Below are 18,438 nucleotides of genomic sequence, written 5' to 3'. Positions count from 1 at the left end.
ACAGAAGGGACAGGTAGCAGGTGAAGTAGTTACAAGTGTTGTATGCTCATGTTTTCAGAGATGGCAGCAAAAGAGCCCACAGGGAGGAACTGCCTGAGAGCTTGGCACTGGGGTTTGATGTGACCTGTTGTGGTTTAAACCCAGCCAGACAACTTGCTCAACTGACTTCCCCCCCCTTCTTGCCCTACCCCTACTCCCGGAGGGACGGAGAGGAAAAATCAAAAAGAATGCAGCTCCCCTGGGTTGAGATAAGAACAGTTTAGTAACTAAGGTATAACACAGATCACTACTGCTACCACCAATGATAACAATGATAAAGGAAATAACAAGGGAAGAGAATATATCACCTCACCACCAGCCAACCGATAACTCCCCCCCCCAGCCCGACCAAGCACTGACCAATACTTCCTCCAACCCTGCAGCCTACCAGCCCTTCTGGCTAATTCCCAGTTAGTTACATCCTGGGCATGACGTGCTGTGGTATGGAATACCTCTTTGGCTAGCTTGGGTCAGGTGTCCTGTCTCTGCTTCCTCCTGGCTTCCCCTCCTCCCTGGCAGAGCATGAGGCTCACAAAGTCCTTGGCCAAACCAAAACATCGCTATCAGCTCTGTTCCCAGGCCAAAAGTCAAAACACTGCACTGCACCAGCTACCAGGAAGGAGAAAAATGACTGTTACTGCTGAACCCAGGACACCTCCCCAAGAGCTTAGCAGTACCTGCCCTGTATGCAGGTGTATACTGCAGTGCTGCTGCTGTGACATCTGTGATGACAAGGGCCATAAAACACTCCCTGGGAACAGAAGATGAGAATACAGCACAAAACCACACACAGTTCACATCCTGCAGTAATATGAGACATCAAGCCACCGGATATCTTCATCCAAATTTATTTATTAATAAGTTAACAACATATTCCAAATTATTACAAGCCTTTACTTAATCCTTCCATTACAATCTCAAGTTTGTCTGAGATTTCAGACTCCTGCTGTAACTGTCAGTGTTCAGGTGCAGAATTAAAAGCTTAGAGAATAATTGGCAACAGGGAGTATAACCACCACAGTAACGTGATGCCTGCTGAAGGCCCTGGATCACCCCCAGCCAGGCTGCTCCAGCCTCAAGTTGCAGCAAGTAACAGAAATACTGAGAAATACTTCAGTTACAAAGCAGCAAGCACAAAAGCATTTAAGGTTTTGTAACCGCACAGGAACTATACGGTATTTTAATCAAATGGATTAATAGCTCATGCCTAGATCTAGACTCCCTATGCTCAAGTCCATCTCTGGCAACAAACAACAAGCAAAATACCTAATACATTAAAAGATTTCAAAATTTAGAGCTGCAAATACATGAAGAGACACTTACTGAAGCCTCAGTTAATATGAACCTCCTTCAGCTACTGCAATTTCAGCACCCCTTTTCCCCTGCTTCTTTTTTAGTTTAACCACAATACTCAAAAATGCCTCTAAAGGGCTCACACAGTTTTCACCACTCTGCTCCTTGCAAACTCTTGTGATTGTAGCTTAGCCAAGAAAGCGGCACACAAAACAGCAATAAATTACAGCACAGCTATCCCGTTTAAACTACTTTAAAAAATAGTAATAATACATAGATGCACGTTGTAAACAGATGCCTTAAAAATGAGCTTCTAAGCATGTGATACCAGGACCCTTCTCAACAGGGCATCTGCCCTCTGCTCTGCAAGGGCACACATCAGACCCAGCAGCACGCAGGAGGGGAGGACATCAGCTCCTCTGTAGCTTCAAGTGCAAGTTCCCTCATTTACCATCTCTGCTAAAGGTACTGCTGCCCTTGGGACAGACAAGGGTCAGGCTGCCGGTGCCAAAATGCTGCTGCAGGATGCCCACTAACCCCCCACATGCACCACTTTAACAATGCTTACTCAAGACTTGCTTTGGAATCAAGGCAACAGGGATAATCAAAGGCAGCCTCTCCTTTGCTGCCACAGCCTGATCTAACACTGGTTTGTTAGCCTAATTAACAACACTTGCACTTTTTTTTTCCTACAACTACTTAATGCAATTGAGATGGACAAAAAAAACACCACCACCCTACTTTCAAAGGGTCTTGATCTTACATCTAATGCTCCCAAAGCACTTGATCTAGGAGTAATCCTATGAAAACCATCGTGACAGCAATTGTCACTGAGCTCAGCTAGAAAAAGTCATCTAGTGAAATGACAAAAAACGTGATTCAAGGTACTCATGCAGAATAAAGCAGGGTATCCTATATGGACAGCACATGCGTGCACACACACATATTTACAACTGCACTACTATCTGGAATACTGTTTGTCTCAAAGACACTGTGAATAAAGCTAACAGAGTCTCCCCAGAGAGCAGCATGGCTTAGTCAAAGTCACGGTTTGTGAGGACCAGTGGAGCAACCAGGGTCCACACATACAGCACAATGCCGATCCAGCTGGAAGATATCTTCACCCAGACAGATGGCCATTTGCTGGTCATGGTTTCGTAAGAAGAATCCGGACTGTGAAAGAAGGAAAAGAAAAGTGAAGATCTGCAATCTTTGTTTGGGCATGTAGTACACCACACTTCAGCTCTGTTTGCACAGTAGGTCATTTCCACTTAAGCTCCACACCTCCAAGGACACTTCTACCCTTCTTCCAGGCAGTTCCCAACAATGTTTACAAGAATGCCAGGAGTATGTTGGTGTCACAGGAAAGTGGAAAGCAACAGCACCCCAAAAAACAGTAAGAGAAGCTGTCAAGCAGCAGAAATAATTACATGGAATCTCTGAGGAAGTCTGTGGAAAGGAAGGGAATGGAAAACATTTACAGATACAAATAATGGATTTCACCTTGCTAAAAGACAACATCTAGAAGAATTACTACTCTTGATGTCATATTGACCCACACAAGGCACACAGTAGGACCATCTACTAAGAGTCACTTTTAAGAGAACACCTGTCCTTTAACATGATAAATTTATATTTTCTGAACTCTGAAGAGCATCTGTTCAAGCTGTTAACATAAAAACAATTCCCACTCAGGAGGACTGTTCTACTGTGAGAATTTTTTCAGGAGCAGACAACCATATTTCCTTCCACCAGATCCCACCACAGAATGGCTGAAGTTGGAAGGGACCTGTGGAGGTCACCCAACTCCCTTGCCCAAGCAGGGCCACCTACATCCTGCAAACCAGAACTGTGCCCAGATGGATTTTCAACATCACCAAGGATGGAAGCTCCACAATCTCCCTGGGCAGCCTGTGCAGTGCTTAGTCACCCTTGCAGTGATAAAATGCTTCCTGATGTTCAGAGGGAAGCTCCTGTGTTTCAGTTTCTGTCCCATGCCTTTGGGCACCACTGAAAAGAGCCTGTCTCTGTCCTCTTTGCACTCTCCCTTCAGCACTTATACACAGGGATAAGATCCCCGAGCCTTCTCCAGGCTGAACAGTCCCAGCTCTCTCAGTCTCTCATTGTATGAGAGATGCTTCTGTCCCATCATCATCTTGTGGCCCTTTGCTGGACTCTCTCCAGTATGCCCATGCTTCTGTTGTATAGGGGAGCCCAGAACTGGTCCCAGGACTCCAGGAGTAGCCTCACCAGTGCTGAGCAGAGGTAAGGATCACCTCTCTCTCAACCTGCTGATATTAACATGTCCCATCTCTCCTTTTTCCAGCTCTCTGTACCAGACATGGGCCTGGTGGTTACTTATCTGTAGTTGTTACAGAATTTAAGACTCTATTCTGCTCATTTCAGCAGGAAGTATTCCAGCAGTCCAGTGAATCATAACAATTACTCTAGAAAATATAAGAAAGCACTTGTGAACAAGGCTAGCTACTCCCAGTCTTCAAATACAACTCATTTAATATAGATCAAACAGTATACTTCCCTTGAGAAGTCCCATTCCAGACCTACGTTCCTCACAGCACACAACTTACCTCCTTGTCCAGCAAAAGATGGCATCTGTTGTGAATTAAGTTTAGTTATCTGAACTCCTTTAACTGAGTTCTTTTGAATGGGTGCTTTTGCTTACCATTAGTAGTTGCTTAGCACGGGAAGCTGAAGTTACTAAAGCCTTAGGCCACAAGCAGGTAACTCCCACCTAGATAAAGCTGAACTTAATTTACAATCTGCACTTGTTTAGTTATGTAAACCAAGGCCTTGAGACCCTTACAAATTGGAAGATAAAGGAACTGCATCTGTTAGCAAAGAGTGACAACTGGAGAGATAAGAAAAGGATAAGAAGAGGCTCAGAAAGAACCCAATAACCGACAGAAGAACCTAGACCAAAATTCGCCATTGGACCAAGAAGCATGTGCAAGGAACGTGCTTGCTTGAACAATGTGATGGTCCGGTGCATAGAATGCAAGAGTACAAAACCCCAGGAATCTCTGTTCTGGGTCCCGTACCGGAGGCACACAGCTCCAGCCGCTCCTACTCCTGTACCACTCAGTTACATTATTTATCTAAGAATCAGATGACAGAGACTCTGCTGTGGGAAACCTGGGGGTCAAGAATTTTCCTTAACAGCATCTTGTATGATTATTACTATTATTAGAAAAGCATGTTATCAAATGTGAATACCTGTACCAGTTGGTAAGTGTCATCATGATATACAGTGATGCCAGGAAAAGCATGAAATGAAAGAAGGAGTAACTGTAAGTAACTCCATCCCTCTCATTATCTATGGCTCTGTGAACATCATCTCCATCATCAAGGGAGCTGTCACTCCTGGGCATTCCATCCTCTATCAGTGTTGATTCATCGCTGGTCAGCATCAGCTTGTTCACTTGGCTGTTGTTGGATGTTCGGATGCTGCATTTGACACGAAAGGACACAGTACAGTTACCCAAATACAATTTAGTGTCTGGCAATGAGAAGTAATACAAGTTAACAGGAATTAATATTTTATTTTTTTTTAAAAAAGCTTACCTTGAATAGAGAACACAGAGCAAAAACAAAACCAGTCCTACAATTCCTTGTGCATCCCACCACTGAACTACCTGACCTTCAGTTGGAATGGTGGTGCTATTGTAACCAATGATGCTCAGCAAACTTGGGTTACAGCGCCTGTCTGTGGGAGATACTACGTTAGGACTTCAGTACATTTCCACATCGAATGCATGGTAATAGAAAGGAACTGTGACAGTCTTGAGTTAAAAAATAACCTTTAAATCTGATTTTAACCTACTGAGTCTCTCTAAAGCAGGCAAATGAAAGTATGTGACATAAAAATCGGTCTCTCCAAGCAGATAAACGGATTTTAAACTTATATAAGATATGCATCAACTGCATTACTGTTTCATCTCATAATTAGATACCACAACATAAAAACACTCTGCATATTGAGCTTTACAAATTTTACCATTAGAAAACAAGTTTGACAACAATATACTCTGTAGATGGGGTACCAGAGTCATCTCAGAGTTGGAAAATAACGTTTCAAAGTCAGATTCATATTACCAACTGTTCCCAATCCACCGCCTCCACAGATAACATGGATGAAACAGCTGAGAACGGCAGACCATCCTATTTCTCCATAATTACTGCAGGAATTAGATATGACTCATATGTACTATTACACAGAAGCAGAGAAGATTGTCCATCATTAAAGACGAAAGGGCTAGAGACCCAATTAAAAACACCAACAATCAATATTTGACAGCTTATTTTAACGACCAGAATTTCTGCATTTTTTTTAATCTTTTTTTTTTTAGAGATGCTCTGCTGTTTTCAGACGCAAGCAGCACTGAAAACATTTATTAATACATTATTTAAAATCCTCTGTTTGGAAAAATATTATCAGTAGCATCTCAGTCACCAGAAAGAAACTTGAAACTGGGTGGGGAGATGAACCTTCCAGACACCTGGGAAGAGCTGTGGGAACTTGCAACATCTAACCTTTAGAATACGGCAGTCCTGCCAGTAAGAAATCAAAATTTTTCCATATGATAAACATAAGAGCAAGTGAAAAACACATTACTTTGGAAGAACTATTTCTTCAGTATGATTACAGAAAGTTGGGGAGGGGGAAGAGAACACTAAGTAATGACTCCTGCCTCTACCTTACACGCATGGTAGTAGCCCATTCAAATACTGCCCTGCAAAATGGTGAAAATACAATCTACTGCCAAACTGGTTACCCAAAAAAACATACACTGCTCCTATACTTACCTGGTTCATTGGTCATAGCTGACCAAGTCAAATACATGGTATAAACTGTGATCACAGAAGACTGCAGCAAACCAGATCTTGGCTGAGATTCCTATGCAAAGTAGTCATGGAACAGCAAAGTTAGGCAATTACAATTCTCAGGCACAATTATATATTTTGTTATATATAATAGGTGCCTGGGACTAATAATAAGACTCCCAACCCCCCCCCCCCCCCCCCCCCCCAAAAAAAAAAACACCAAACAAACCAAACAAAAAAAAAAAAAACAAAAGGCAAAAAAATACCCCAAACAAATCTAGTAGATAAAAGAATTAAAACTATACCTGAATCTTCGGCAGAATTGACATGACAGAAGCACCAATACACAGCAGCATATTAACACTGATAAATGCCTTGTTTTCAGAACAGCCTTCCGGATGAGTGTAATAAACATAAAACAAGACAATAGCTACCAGAGACAGCAGGTAATTGACAGCTGTAGCTGACAGCAGTGCTGTGAAGAGACACAAAAAGAGTTAAGCTGCTTAATAATGGAAAGTATTAGAATTGAAGTAGTATTACATGACTCTCAGGTTTTGGATATGGCATACAATCACAATTAGACAGCAGCTCTGGGCACTGAAGCACAAAGGAAGTAAGTTTTCAATACTCTGATGTGTTAAAAAGAAAGAACACAATAAATGGGAAGCCTGAAGCCATACTAGATTCTCTGGTGCTCAAAGAGCAACCAAGAGCAGCAAGTGTGAAGGAACAAAGTTCTATTACACACACTCTGGCTAAAAGCTTAAAAAAGAAATTGAAGAACTACTTCTCCAATAGAAAGAAAACCAAATGTTATTTCCAAATTCCATCTTGCTAAAAACATTAAACAGCAAAACAGCCACTGCACAAAGACAGGCCGTGCTGTCTTTTGAAATACCTAAATTATCACATCTGAAATGATTTATTAAAATTAACATGTATTTTCTTTACTATCTCAGCCTTTCACTCAGCATGTACATTTGAAGAATGTCCGACTGGCAGACAGAAAGTAAAAAACAATTATTTGAGATATTTATGCTCCACATGAAGCAGTAAGAGGCCAGTTTGGTTTTAATCAGTGCTAAGGTATAACAAAAGTTATGGCTGAAAAAAAGAAAAGACAAAAAAAAACCAAAACACCTACAAATGCCACTTCTTTGCTATCACGAACTGAAACTCTGCTCCCAGAAATTAGATCTTATTACTGATAGATTGTTGCCCCTCTCCCTTGCCCCCCTTATTTAACTTGACATCAAAAGGACAGCACAACAGAGCTGAACTACACCATCTGAGAAAGTGATACTTATGCACGACGTAGCCCTTCTGCACTCTTGTAAAATGCACTGCTTGGTGAATAACTGATTTAATATAATGCACAACTAAATCTAAAACTTGCTTGTGGTCCAGTCCTTTACCTGCATACCAGCATCTTGAGTTCCCTTCCTCCATTTTTTCAACCCAAGATTCATTCCAGGAGTGGGCAAAGTCAATAAGCAAGACCAGTTGAATAAGAATAAAGCAGAATGCTCCAGCCATACCTACATAAAACCACACTAGAAGAGAAAGAAAACAAGAAGAACCACAGATATGTCTCTAAACAAATAAAAGTGCTATAGTTAAGACAGCTACAATTAAAGCTCTAAGACATCAGCATGCACTTAGTTTAACTTTAAACCCATTTATGATGGCACCATGATACGGCAAAAGAAAATATTCCCTTACCAGTTGTAAATGGTCCCTCGGGTATGAAGAAAGCTCCAACACTAATTGCAAGTGCTGTTGCAAATTTGAAGAACCAGAATCTAAAGTGAAATTAAAAAAAGTAAGGCCACTGCTGAAGTCTAATCTAATTCACCAGAACTTGAAAGTAACAAAATACGCATCTTTAAGAATGAGTGAATTAAAGCCCCCAACTCTTAAGTCTTTTGAAGTAGGTTATAAATCTCTTCTTACCTGCCCAAGATTTTTGTTCTTATTATGCTTGAACTGTGCTAGACTGACATACAATTTGGCACATTTCCCAGGGATATCTCATTCGCGTATTACAAATTAAGCCAGGGTGAAGATAACTGAGAGGATTTATGTTTGGATGTTTGTTTTTTTTTTAAGAAGGTTTCTACCTAGCACAGTGACATCACTGAGCCGCCTGCATATCAGAAAAACAGGTTAAAAATCCCTACCTGTTTTTAATATCAAACCAAAAAGTCAGAAGATCTGTTCGGTTCCCACAATGACAGACAACATTATGCTGGAGTTCCCTACCAGTCTCAATTCACTTCCTACATGGAAGAGATGTACAAAACCCTGGATTCAGACTTTTTAGGCCTACACCTGCTGAGGTTTAACCACAGCAACAAAAGCAAAGGATTTATCTTTCACAGAATAGACACAAACAAACTAAGTCCCCATTCCAGGGCAGTAGCATTGGATTTTATTTTTTTCTAGTAGAAGATAGAGTCTTGGACAAACAAAACAGATCAGATGTTTCCTAGAAAACAGACAAGGAAGTATCTTCCACTAAAGATTTACTAAACTCTCCCCAAATACAGACAGTGTACAAATACACCCTGCATAGTAAACTTCTAATCAAAAAGTTACACCAACAAAACTACAAGAAGCTGAAGATGATTTTTTCTGATCACAGTGGCAGGCAGCTCCAAATATAGGCACAGTATCATCTACATGTACTTCAAAACTGAATATAACACAAAGACAAGTACCACACTCCACAATGGATGGTTTTCCAGTTTTCTATCCCTGCCCATCTTTCCTCATACTTTGAGCAAGTGGAATCTGTCCTTCCGGCTGTTACAATCAGGGGATGGTGACCAGAGAAACACATTCCAGTTGTGTGGAGAGGAACTATGTGAGATGACTGAGTGAAGAATGTAGGGGAAATGGACTAATTCACTGGGACACAGAGAAGTGACTAAACCCACTTTGAAGGCTGAATTAACAACATTCATGGTGTAGCATATGCCTCACTAAAATTAGGTTTTGAATCCATATATTTTTTTGAATTCTCATTCTCAACTGTAGAAATCGGAACATGTTCAACTTTGATTAAATCTAATCTCTAATTTCCAGACTTTTTAAAGTGATCTTAACACTCTACCCATATAATGTGTGACAGCTGAAAGCACTTCTCATCTGAACCACCACCTACATTCTGTATGAATTCTGTGCAAGCCAGCAACAACCCTGTGAATACATTATAACTGATTTTTTTCTATTAACCCAAGGCTGGAAACCATTCTGAGTACTGCCATTAAAGCCAAGGCAGCAAGAACTGGCACCAGACCACATAACTAGGCTTAACTTGCACATGAGTATGGAAAAGTTAGTACATATATATGGGAAAACCCAATATTCTGAACATTTCAAATCACTGGCAGAAAGATGACATCATGAAGTATTACAGAAGATACATACAATTTCAAAAATCAAAAGCCATGGTTTTCATCAAGCTACCTGTATTGGAGCAACCAGTTATTACAGAAGTGTTGGAAGTAACATTATTAAGTATTGTACCAGTAACAAGTATTGTTTTTCCCTCTACCCTGGTGCTGACACTAGACTGGCTAAGAGTAAACTGCTACAGGTTGCATAAATAGTACCAACATTTGTACTGGATAGCACAACCCCATACAAGGACATCAAAAAAATCCCAAACACTTAAGAAGCACTTTCAGGTTTAAAAAAACAAAACAAAACAAACAAACAAAAAACCCACCCCAAAGTGTTGCTGTAGAATGTACCTGAACTATTTTCTTGCATGTACCAAGTATGCCCTTCTGAACAAAGCAGGGTGGAGGGAAAGGCTGATCTGAGTTACTGCTGCTAATGCATCTTAATATTGTACCCAGCCTCTTTTTTAAGACCGAAACAAACAAAAGAAGCAAACAAAGCAATACTCTTCTCAGTCTTATTTTCCTTTCCCCTACAGCAATCATTTGAAGATTTTTCTCATTTCATGCTAGAAATGTTTAATCTTATTACACTGATTTTCATTTTTATGGCTTAGCTGTTCATAGCTTCCATTAAATATAATAATTTTGAAAAAGTAGTCTAAGCAATCACTGTGACCACCAAGACTAGGTACCATAAATAATTTTATACTTTTTAGTGCTATTCCCTATTACAGTTATTTACATCTCCTTGGTTCAAGAAGCTATGTTACACATAAGCTGAGCCTGGACAAAAACTACCACTTATGTCAATTCCACTCATCTTCCATCTGATAATTCTAACTATAATGCAATACAAAGAATAATTTCTGAGCTTCCCAGTAAATTTAATACATAACTCATACTTCTTTATGCAGAGGGAAGAATGAAGAAAAGATAACAGAGGGGAAAGAGATATGTTATGTATCTATATAGAAACATACATAAATTGTTATAAGTTTCAAAACAAAACTGTTCAGAAAAGTGCAAGCCTTTACAAACATCAAAGTTAGGAGTGTAATTCCTCTTACAGATGGACAGATGAGGCTTTTTAATCTTTCAATTTGTTGAAAAAAATCTCAGTGGAATGAAACTTAGTACCATCATTCATCTCTGAATTTTGTCATATTTGGACAAAAGCAGAACCTCTGATCTTGGAAAACCTCAGGACAGATTATCCATTGTCAAAATGGATCTTTTCCTCTTACAAAAATTAATCTGCCATGCCTAAGAACTTTGAGTGCCCTCTACTGCAACATCACTCCTCTAGCTACTATGCCACTCTGTTTGTGGAACAGTATATTTGACTAGTGTGCTTGGCCACAGACTTTATTTCCACAGTAGCTTTATCTCATATGCACATACTGCTCATGTCTGTATCTTACCCATTGTGCACCGCTGCTCTTGGGTCATTGCTGCTCTTCACTTTGATCATCAATAAGGAGAAGAGGAGGAAGAACATGGCCATACCAAAGCACACACGGTACACAGCTTTGTAACCAACTAGTACATCACAATTCACATGGCCGTACACACCAGGAATAGTTGTTCCCATACCTCCATCACAAAATCCAGGAATCTGTGATAAATACAAGACACTTCAGTCATCTGTAAAAGGCCTCCTGCGAGTATGTATTACTGCTTTATTAATATACCATTAATGAGTATTTTAACGTTATGCAACTATCATCGTCAGAAAATATAATACTGAAGGGCTGTACTGTTATTTACAGTCTAACTAGAATATTAAAAACATTTAAGGAAAAAAAAATCCCACATAGGCAAATTCTACACAAAACCAAGTCTAATTAACGGGGGGTGTGTGTCTTGATATTAGCAATTTCAGAACTTCTCATGGAAATGCAGTTTTCACTTGCTGATCTGAATCAGAAGATAAATAAAAGATCTGGAATTTAATAAATTTGATTTGACAGCTACTATCAGGTAGCTAGGAGAAGGCAGCCTGCTTACTTCTCTTTAAAACAGAAAGAGCCTCCCCGTCAAAAAAGCAACATCAGTTAGAAGTATCTGTAACCTCCATACAAAACAGCTGAGAATATCCTTTCCAGTCACTACCAGGACATGAACAACATCTTTCTGAAGTCAAATCATACTCCAGAAGGATTAGTTTTCTTTCCTAGGTGACTAACATGGCTCTCACAGAAACTCTAATCACTACACCACACCAAAATAACCATTTACAGATTAATCATTTCAGGGGAAGAAAATCAAAAGCATGTCTAACAGAAGTTCGTATCACCTACAAACAAAATAAAAACAGCAAATCAAACACTAACAGAAACAAAGCACATGCATTCCAAGCTCAGTGAACTTATATGCACTCCCATAACTCAAATTATCACTCAGTAATTTTACATGCACTATCATATCTGCATATAACTAATAAACTGTAAAATCCTATAAGCACTTCCTCATTTCCTTAGTGAAAAATATGCTACTATCGTTAGTGAAAAGTATTTTTGTTATGCATTTACACACTTTAAAACAGAATTTTAATCAGTATAGCAGAATGAAACTACTGTGGTTATTTTTTGATTTTATTAACAGCAACCAAAACCAATCAAGTGCCACAAATACATGCATGTTGATAATGTATAATTTAAAACTCCATATACATAAACTACATTTTCTTGTTTGAGACAAGATTTTGTTTTTTTCTCCTCTGAGCTGTTAAGGAAGAGGTGCAACTTTATCTCTAAATAGTACTTCTCATCCATGCAGTGATGGTCCCATGAGTTCTTTGTTTATATGATCTACAATCAAATTAACGGTGACTGTGAAGCACAGGTGGCAGCTCAATGACCTATTTCCAAATAAAACTCACACTTTCAAGATGTCATTTACTACTATCTATGACATTTGTTCTACCACACATGTTAGCAAAGAAGCAACCTGACCTTCTTCAGCTGCTCTTCCATGCCTGGTATTAACATCACACAGGCAACACTCACGCCGAGAAGTAAAAAGAATGCATATATGAGCCGAGTTATGGTGGAGTTGTTTCCACTGGGGCAGCATCGGCAGAGCAGGCATGGAGCACTTCCACATAAACATGGTATCTGACAGAAACAGAACATACAACAAACTCTTTAAAAACGTTTGCACCGCTAGATTTCAATATTTAATCAGGCTGTGCAGATCATCAGCAGTTATGATGGAAAATTACTCATCCTGTGCATTCCATCACTAGTGCAGGCTAAGTCACTGTAACACATTTACAGAGCCCCCTCACAATCTTGGAAGCACTTCCTAATGCACCACTGTACAGTGAAATTAGTGCTATGTCAGAAGTAATCATTTATCCATTCACAGGAAATAAAGACTGGATTCAGGCTCATTTGTTCTCTTGAATTTTATTTAATTTCAGCTAAATGAGATGCAAGGATTGCTTTTAGTTAACAATTCCATCCTCCCTTCCACAGCTGCAGAGATTAAACAAATACTCCAGAAAAAAAAAAATATTTGAGCACAACTGCCACCTACAACAAACATGTCCAGTATCTGGCCAAGCTGGGCCACAATCCTCACTGGTGAGGATTCATAAACATCACCCTGACATAGATACCAGACAGCAGCAGAACCCAGCTTCTGCCCCAGCTCATCCACAGGACACCTCCACCATGTGACAAAAGCCATAGGTGCTAATCACAGCAGTGAAGACACCCAGTCAGTCACATCAAAACATGACTAGTTACACAGCCACATGACCAGTGCATGTCAATCATGCAGCATGACTGGCATGTGTCAGAACAAGTTCTTAAAGATTTAGTCATATGACAATTAAAAAGGCCAGTAGTGTGCCGCTACCAGGAAGGGCCCAGGGCTTACAGGAAGAGCAGACAAACTGTCACAACACTCCCAGCAGCCTCCGCAGAAGCCCTCAGGAAAAGGCACAGATGATGCGTTCTTACAGGTTCAACCAGACTCACACACTTGAGGTCTTTTAAATAATTTCCTTGCATTCTTTTTGTACTTGTGTTCCTCTCTGAGGATGGAGGAGCCAAGAATCTCCACTTGCTTTGCTACAGAATCATCTTTAAATAAGCAAACTTCAGTACTGAATTTGTCTTGCTAAAAAAGTGAAACTAGGCAGATTCTCATTATAACTATTTCAATATGTAAAAGATATTATGTTGACATTTTTTTACTTCCTCCTCCACTCAGTATCATTATAGCACAAAGAGTACGAGCATGCTGATTCCAGGAGAGGAATTTTACAATGCAACAACTTCCCCAAGGAGGTGGCAGAGTTCATGACAAGGTTTTCAAGATGAGATTGAACATGGTGCTTGCTCATCTTATCAAGGCTCCCTTTCCCATAGAAGGTTGGATCAGATGATCCTTTGAGGCTGTTCTGTAACTGCAAGCAACTACATTAGGGCACCTATGTTTAGTACGCAAGAAATGTATGGCAAATATTGGCTTAGGATACATAAGGATTTTATAGTACTATATGTATTCCAACAGTTCCTCAACACACACAAATAACCCTTCTAGTGAAGAGTATTTCTATTCTCTATTCAAAAAACTTACTTTCTTGAACGAATTCTTTCTACATTAATATTTTTAAAGATCCTGTTGAATAAAAGGCTGAGTTTGGCGGAGTAGAATATAACCTTTAGGGTCATCTGCTGCAGAAAACTTGGTGCAAGGACTCCCTGGTATACAAGCCACTTCTCTTCTGAATCCCAGTTGTAAACTGTTTGTTAAGCGTTTAAATAATTCAAGCAACTTCCTCCCAAATGCACACAGAGGAATGTGTGTTTTGAGAGACATGGGAGGTTTGCAGTGGATGAAATAAAGATGACTGTCTCCACCTCACTGGGTGACAACATGCCTTGAACGAGGCAATACAACTCATGTAAGTGTCTGAGCTCCAACAACAGCTTCCAAAACATTTTGCCACCAAGAAGCTTATCCTTACAAGCTGAGACCATGCACATGAACAAGAGACACCTATTGATTACTGATACTATTTATACAAGTTGGCCACTTCTACAAGGAAACATGGTATAGTCCAAGTCCCTCTTTCTTTAGGCAAAAAAGAACAAAATACATACCATTCCAATCAAATGTCATCATACTACTGGCAAAACCACTTCTAACAGACTTCCAAAAGAACAGAAAGCAAAGAACATTCAGCCCATAGAAGCGAGTTTATCAGCAGAGAGGACAAGGACAGTTTGTGCTGCTTTCTTCCTGAATTCCATACCTCCTACCAAGAATCCTACAGTACAAAAAGTAAGATACTACCACAGAAATCAAAGCTTAACTCCCCAGGTGAGACTCAGCTTAGTCACAGATGCGCACAAAGAGTTACCCTGCAATTAGCTTTGAGATTGTTTTGTAAGGAAGCTCAGACAACAGTTACTAAGTCACAACCACCATCCAGTAACATTTGTACCTACCAACTCATTTTTCCCCAAAACGCACAGGGATACAAGGAGCTCAGTGGTGTTTGCTAAGGCAAAAATAATAAAAAATGACCCACACACCTATTCTGGGAGCAGCCAGCTGGGCAGACAAGTTAATTCATGCCTGCTAAACTAGTCACTTCATTCTCTCTGGGAATTGCAGGAGGAACATATAACAAGATGAATACTGTAGAAAAAGAGAAATGCCAACAAAACCACTAAAAATCAAGTGTTACTGCCCCGAGGTACACAGAACAGGGTTTTAGTATCAAATATAATCTTCTTACTGGGGTAATGACTACATGATTATATACTGAATTAAGTATTCACAAAAAAACTAAGCCCTCCCCCGCTGAGCCTATTCAGGATTTAGATACATCATCCCTACAATGTGCTTAAAAGAACCAATTTAGTCAAGATCTTTGCTTTGCTAAAGAATATTAAAGTGAGTAGAACAGCAGCTGAGCTATTCCAGAGAACAGAGCAAGAGAGGCACGACCCAGCAGCGTGAAAATGGCACTGTCTGACCAATCAGGATCAGAAGACTTCTAGTGAGATGACAGTGCTCTTAAGGCCTTTCCCCCATCCCACTACCCATCTCTGGTATGCTCATATGTGCTCTTAAAAGCACTGAACTGAAGCACTGCCTGCTCAGCACAGAGCAGGGCAGAGCTATAACCAGCACTAACACCACACAAAAAAAAAAAATCCCAGAATAAAGGGTATGAGGCCAGATGCCAAGGTCAGGTACTCAGAGCAGCTCTGCATGCCACAACACATGGCCTTGCAAAAGCTACACAGCTGAAGCAAGAGCAATAGCAGCATCTTCTCAGACAAAAGCAGAGCAGTTCTACTGGCCATGGACAGTCCACACTAGCACAACCTCTGCTCCTTCTAGTTCCCCGGCTGCCTCACCCTCACAATTTGCTTTGCTTTCTGCATCCCAAATGGCACTTTACTGACATAGCCTTAGAGACCAGTGCAGACAGACTTCTGTAAAAACTATCATACACAAGGTTTTTATGTACTGCTTAGCTGTGGTATTAAGTGTGGAAAGAAACCCCAATTTGCTTGGGCATTTTAAAAGAAGGTATTACCCACTGTAAATCTTGACTTAATCAAGATTACATACTCATGTAAATCATTCTGGCTAAAAGACTACTACATGTATTTCTCTGTACAGAAGCAAACACTCAAAACTAAGAGCAAGTAAACCGAGATTCTTCATGCAACTACAAACACCAGCCAGTTATCAGAAATGACCATTTATGCACTAGAAAATGCAGCATATACTAACTCAAGTATGTGAATTAAAACCTACAGTCATACTGTCACTTTGTATTTGACAATAATTAAAAATGCTAACGTTAACTATATTCAGCTAGTAATTAAAAGTCTAACTGGCTAATCCATTAAGTAGCATTTTAAATGTTAATTAAAGCAAAATGAACACTGACAGTACTTCCTTAATGGGATATTATCAGTGTTCTAGTCACCTATTACATGCATATCAGCCAGGAAGCTTAGCTCATACAAATTTACCCATCACTTAACAGAATTCAGACAGGAGACTAAGGAGTTAAGTATCATCTCTGTAATTAAATATCACTCTATACTACGGGAACCAAAATCCATATATTTTGGCAGCACAAATACTGAGGTTTGAATCAGTATGAGGCTTTGTTAGACCAGCATGTAGGAACTGTTTGAATACGCATAATTTCATTTAATCCAGGTATAGTACAATATTTTTGATTTGGTAAATTCAGGTTTTCACAATTGCACTGACATTCCCAAGACAGAACTCTGAAGATTCATAATCCACCTGACTGCATCTACACAGGCACTAGAGTTGGAATGACCTGTCATCACTTAAGGATCAAAGAGCAACGCCTCAAATGAGGACTGCTATGCAGGATCTCTTTCAACTTCTGTGCTGTTCTGCACAGTGCAAACAATTTAAAACCACATCGGAACTACTGTTTCCCATTAAGAAAAATCACCTGACGATGCTCAGCATGGTGGCGACACATTAGCACACACTACTGAGCACTGCGAAAATGATGGCTCAGTAAGACAAAGATACTATGAAGGGTGGAGCTGCTCAAGACAAAGCCGTAAAAAAGAGGCATTAAATGCAATCACTAGGATCAGGGAAACATACATGGTTTATTTTTCCGTAAAGAAACACCAAATTCTTAAGCATTTAATTAGATTTTGACTCCTTTATACGTTTGGTGCGAGGGAGCTCAGTGGACAGTGACACCTCCCACACCGTTAGGCGAATCAAGCAGCGACCAGCAGCGCTGCAGGCCGGCCTGTCTGGTGAAGTACGAAGCTCCTCACTCGGCTTTGGCGGATCCCTGAAAAAGCCCAACGGGGGAGGGAACCACCGCGATCTTGTCTGTCAGTCCGTCCGTCCCCGTCCCCGTCCCCCCCCCCATTCTTTGGGCCCGCCTTCCCCAGCCTGCGCTGAACGAGCCCTGCCCCAGCGGAGCGGCTGCCACACGGGGCGGGAAGGGGGAGAGCGCCCACGGCCCACGCTGGAGGAGGCGGGAAGGCAGCGCCACAGACGCGCCCGCCCCTGGAAGACAAAGGCCCGGTGAGGCGACGGGCGAGGCACGGGACGAGGAGGGAGAGAAGGAGCAGCACCGGCCGCCTGCCTGGGGCCTGCGATGGGCACGGAGATGCAGGGAACCGCCGCACCGCCCGCCAGCCCCCGCCTTACCCAGCTCGCCATGGAGCAGAGGCCCAGGACGCCGCCCATGGTGGCGGCGAGCTCCGGCGCCTCAAAGATGGAAGCACGACGGCAAATACCTCTCGACAAGGTTGTTTACCGCTCCCAGAAGCGCTTCCTGCTGCGCTGACGCAGCGCCAACGTCACTTCCGGAGGAGGAAGGGAGGTGGTGATGGTGGGGCGGGGCCTGAGCTGCTCCGCGGGGTCGCGCAGCCGGAGCGCCCCCAACAGGCGGGCACCAGCCTCCGTGCCCTCGTTGCGCGTGGGTTACCGGTCATGGGGATGAGGTGGTTGAGCCCCTCCCGTGCTTTCCACGAGTACCCAAAGCCGGCGCTTCCCGGCACCTCCCGAAATCGGCTGATGGGCTGGAGATGGGTGAGGGGCTGAGGTCTCCCCTACCTGAGTGGTGCTAGCGGGCATTACGGACTGCATCCCATATAAAATGTATAAAACCATGCAGGACTGCCATGGTGGTGCTAAATAGAAGGTGAACACAGTCCAAACCCGAAAATAGTCAAAAAAAAAAAGTATACCTAAAAAATCTTTAAAAAACAATCAGTAATCATGGAACAGAAAATGTACACTTTATATAATTATATATTTTATCTGTTTATATTATAGACACAGTAATACCAAGGATACT

The 18,438-nt window shown here is 41.2% G+C and overlaps 1 protein-coding gene across 1 annotated transcript; it reads right to left on the bottom strand.

Moving 5' to 3' along the window:
- Positions 1-871: 871 nt before the first annotated feature.
- SERINC1 (serine incorporator 1) lies at positions 872-17,878 on the bottom strand. Its single transcript, XM_057409433.1, has 10 exons — positions 17,787-17,878; positions 12,542-12,703; positions 11,009-11,202; positions 7,900-7,979; positions 7,593-7,730; positions 6,480-6,649; positions 6,157-6,247; positions 4,915-5,056; positions 4,567-4,797; positions 872-2,505 (listed from the first exon to the last, which is right to left on the bottom strand). Exons 1-10 carry the CDS (start codon positions 17,823-17,825, stop codon positions 2,367-2,369), a joined length of 1,386 nt encoding a protein of 461 aa, XP_057265416.1. The 5' UTR covers positions 17,826-17,878; the 3' UTR covers positions 872-2,366.
- Between the last annotated feature and the right edge of the window lie 560 nt (positions 17,879-18,438).

This window comes from Pezoporus wallicus, unplaced genomic scaffold, assembly GCF_028554395.1.
Source record: "Pezoporus wallicus isolate ANWC-B61680 ecotype Strahan unplaced genomic scaffold, APGP_CSIRO_Pwel_v1 contig_3817, whole genome shotgun sequence".
NCBI classification, from domain to species: domain Eukaryota; kingdom Metazoa; phylum Chordata; class Aves; order Psittaciformes; family Psittacidae; genus Pezoporus; species Pezoporus wallicus.
The sequence above is the reverse complement of the archived record's forward strand: the minus strand, read 5'-3'. Positions and strand labels throughout refer to the sequence as shown.

Bases quoted from the DNA above. Each gene is read 5' to 3' on its own strand.
- SERINC1 (XM_057409433.1), bottom strand. From the start codon at position 17,825: ATGGGCGGCGTCCTGGGCCTCTGCTCCATGGCGAGCTGG. The intron at 6,650-7,592 runs GTAAAGGACTGG...GTCTCTTCACAG, and splicing joins CTCAAGATGCTGGTATGCAG to CACTGCTGTCAGCTACAGCT. The intron at 4,798-4,914 runs GTAAGCTTTTTT...TGTCAAATGCAG, and splicing joins CTCTGTGTTCTCTATTCAAG to CATCCGAACATCCAACAACA.